The following is a 2,500-nucleotide window of genomic DNA, read 5'->3' as shown; positions in this document are numbered from 1 at the left end:
CTTGCACAAACTTAGCTGCAAATCACCAAGGGTTTTAAGGATATTTTGTGTATATATACACCTTAATCTAAATACTGCTATTAGATTTCACTGATTGATCCTAATTCATTCACTACATTATAGCCTGAACCACAAAAGCAAAACCTTCACCAAAGTACTTACTGTTGTTGTTTGAAGCGGTACCACATATACTCTGTTGTCCCACGGTGAGTTTGGTCGATTCCATGGACATGCAGGACAAGCCGCCTTAGAGGTGCATTGTAGGGAGTGGACAGCACACTCAATAATCGATCACTCATGTAGTCATAATCTAGGGTTAGGACCTGTTTGGAAAACAGTTTTGATAACCAATTTCACAGCAACAAAGTTTATTATATATTCTTACAAAAAGTTTCCTTCGAGTGCAGTATCAATTAATCTAAAAGGAAAGACTTGTCAATTGTGTGGAAATAAAAATCTGAAGAATAATGTGCTATATCTTTACAAATATATATGGACAAACAAATCAATCTGCACCTCTAAGCATTAATACATCAATATATAAAACATAAACAATTTTAACAAAATAACTTGATGCATTTTTTATGACGACAATATAAAGAAGAAAAAATGTTTGATAGAGTGTGAGACCTTATAAAACCAGTGATAATAAGGGAAGTTATAAAAGGGAAATGCTTCAGAAATACCAAAACCAACAATAAAATTGCTTTGCTTCAAAACTGAGACTGAAATGAAAAATTCAATGCAATGTTAAATTAAATGCTCCTTTACCATTATAAATTACCACTGTTCACTTATGAACCCCTTATCTGACTGTGGAAATATATCATATATTTCTATAAATAACCACCCCATACCTGAAGATTAGTAAACGATGTAAAGTTGTCGGGCGTGATGTCAAGCAGGGCATACGAGTCGGGATCATACTTGACTGAGGCCAAGCAAAGGGTGTTGAGGCTGTTGGACTGGTGACGGGCCAAAAGGGGGAGAAAGATGTCTGCTTGGTCAGTGAGGTCTTGAATGCATCCTAAAGACAATCCCCTGAGGCTCCTGCTGTTGGTTATGATGCTCTGCAAGGATTCCTGTGCACTGGGGAGTTAGATATGTTCGGTTTTAAATACTGTCACCGTCCATATTAATATCTCTGCCTATACTGATCTATCCATGTTAGTATATATTACATCATAATGAAGTATATCATATACAGAGATAAAAATCATATACAAATAATAATAAACTGTAATAACAAACATCAAGTCAGTATCATAGAGTAAGTGGGAGAGAGCATATCAGATAATATTTAGATAATGAGAGAACTGTTTTATTTTTGACAATTTTACCAAATGTAATAATTTTGGTAATAAGTAATAAGTAATAAGTTTCTGCTCATCTTCAGGGGGGAAGAATTTTTGCATGATCAGCAAAGTTGTTAAAAATATGCAAAAGGGTTTAAATATAAGTCTGATTACAAATACAGAAAATACAAATGTTCATGTATTGTTTAGTTGATTACTTATCTTGCATACTGATGGAAAGATAAAATGTACTACTCATAATGATAATGATAATAAGAATGATACTGATGTTGATGGTGATGATGGTGATGATGGTGATGATGGTGAGGATGATGAGGATGGTGAGGATGATGATGATGATGATGATGATGATGATGATGATGATGATGATGATGATGATGATGATGATGATGATGATGATGATGATGATGATGATGATGATGTTTGATGATGATGAGGAGGAGAGGGAGGAGGACAACGATGACAATGATGACATTGCCTACAATTATGAATATGAAGATAACTGTAATAATAATAATAGACCAACAAGGAAAAAAACAAAAAAACACAACAAACCTTTCAATAAACTGGTATGATGACCTTGAACATGGCAGGCAGCGGGAGTGAGATGTATTGTTCTTATTGTAATTGTTATTGTTGTGGCGGAAATAATATGGCCGGTCATGTCCCTTGACAAACGTGTGACAGTGAGTTGGCAGCAAGATGAGTTCCTCCACCTGAAAACATTTTGAATATATATTGCCTTATAGAACATAATACTGTGCAATTATCTTACAGCTAATAAACACTGATGTCACGTGAATTAACAAGGAAGAATGAAGGGAAAGGAGAAAGAACAGGAATAAGAAAAGGTGGAGATGGAGGTAGAGGGGGAGGAGGAGAAGAAAGCTAAAAAAAAAAAAGGAGGATTTTGAGTAAGAGGTGAGGAGGAAGTGGAGGAAACTGAGTAGGAGGAGGAGGAGGAGGAGGAAGTTGAAGAGGAAGGAGGAGAAACAGGAAGCTGAGGTGGAGTAGGAAGTTGAGGAGGAGGTGGAGGAGGAAGTTGAGAAGGAGGAGGAAGTTGAGGAGGAAGAGGAAGTTGAGGAGGAGGAGGAAGTTGAGGAGGAGGAGGAAGTTGAGGAGGAGGAGGAAGTTGAGGAGGAGGAGGAAGTTGAAGTGGAGTTGGAGGAGGAGTAGGAGGGGAG

General features: G+C 36.9%; 1 protein-coding gene across 1 annotated transcript in view; it reads right to left on the bottom strand.

Moving 5' to 3' along the window:
* Positions 1 to 2,500, bottom strand: part of LOC125047713 (F-box only protein 33-like) — an 11,457-nt gene that overhangs the window by 6,811 nt on the left and 2,146 nt on the right. The window contains exons 2-4 of the mRNA XM_047646097.1: positions 1,872 to 2,032; positions 858 to 1,089; positions 163 to 323 (exon numbers count right to left, since the gene is read on the bottom strand). Coding sequence (XP_047502053.1) covers positions 163 to 323; positions 858 to 1,089; positions 1,872 to 2,032 — 554 coding nt within the window. The remainder of the gene's footprint in view (positions 1 to 162; positions 324 to 857; positions 1,090 to 1,871; positions 2,033 to 2,500) is intronic.

The sequence above is a fragment of the Penaeus chinensis genome, chromosome 41 (assembly GCF_019202785.1).
Source record: "Penaeus chinensis breed Huanghai No. 1 chromosome 41, ASM1920278v2, whole genome shotgun sequence".
NCBI classification, from domain to species: Eukaryota; Metazoa; Arthropoda; class Malacostraca; order Decapoda; family Penaeidae; genus Penaeus; species Penaeus chinensis.
This window is presented reverse-complemented; position numbering and strand designations above follow the sequence as displayed.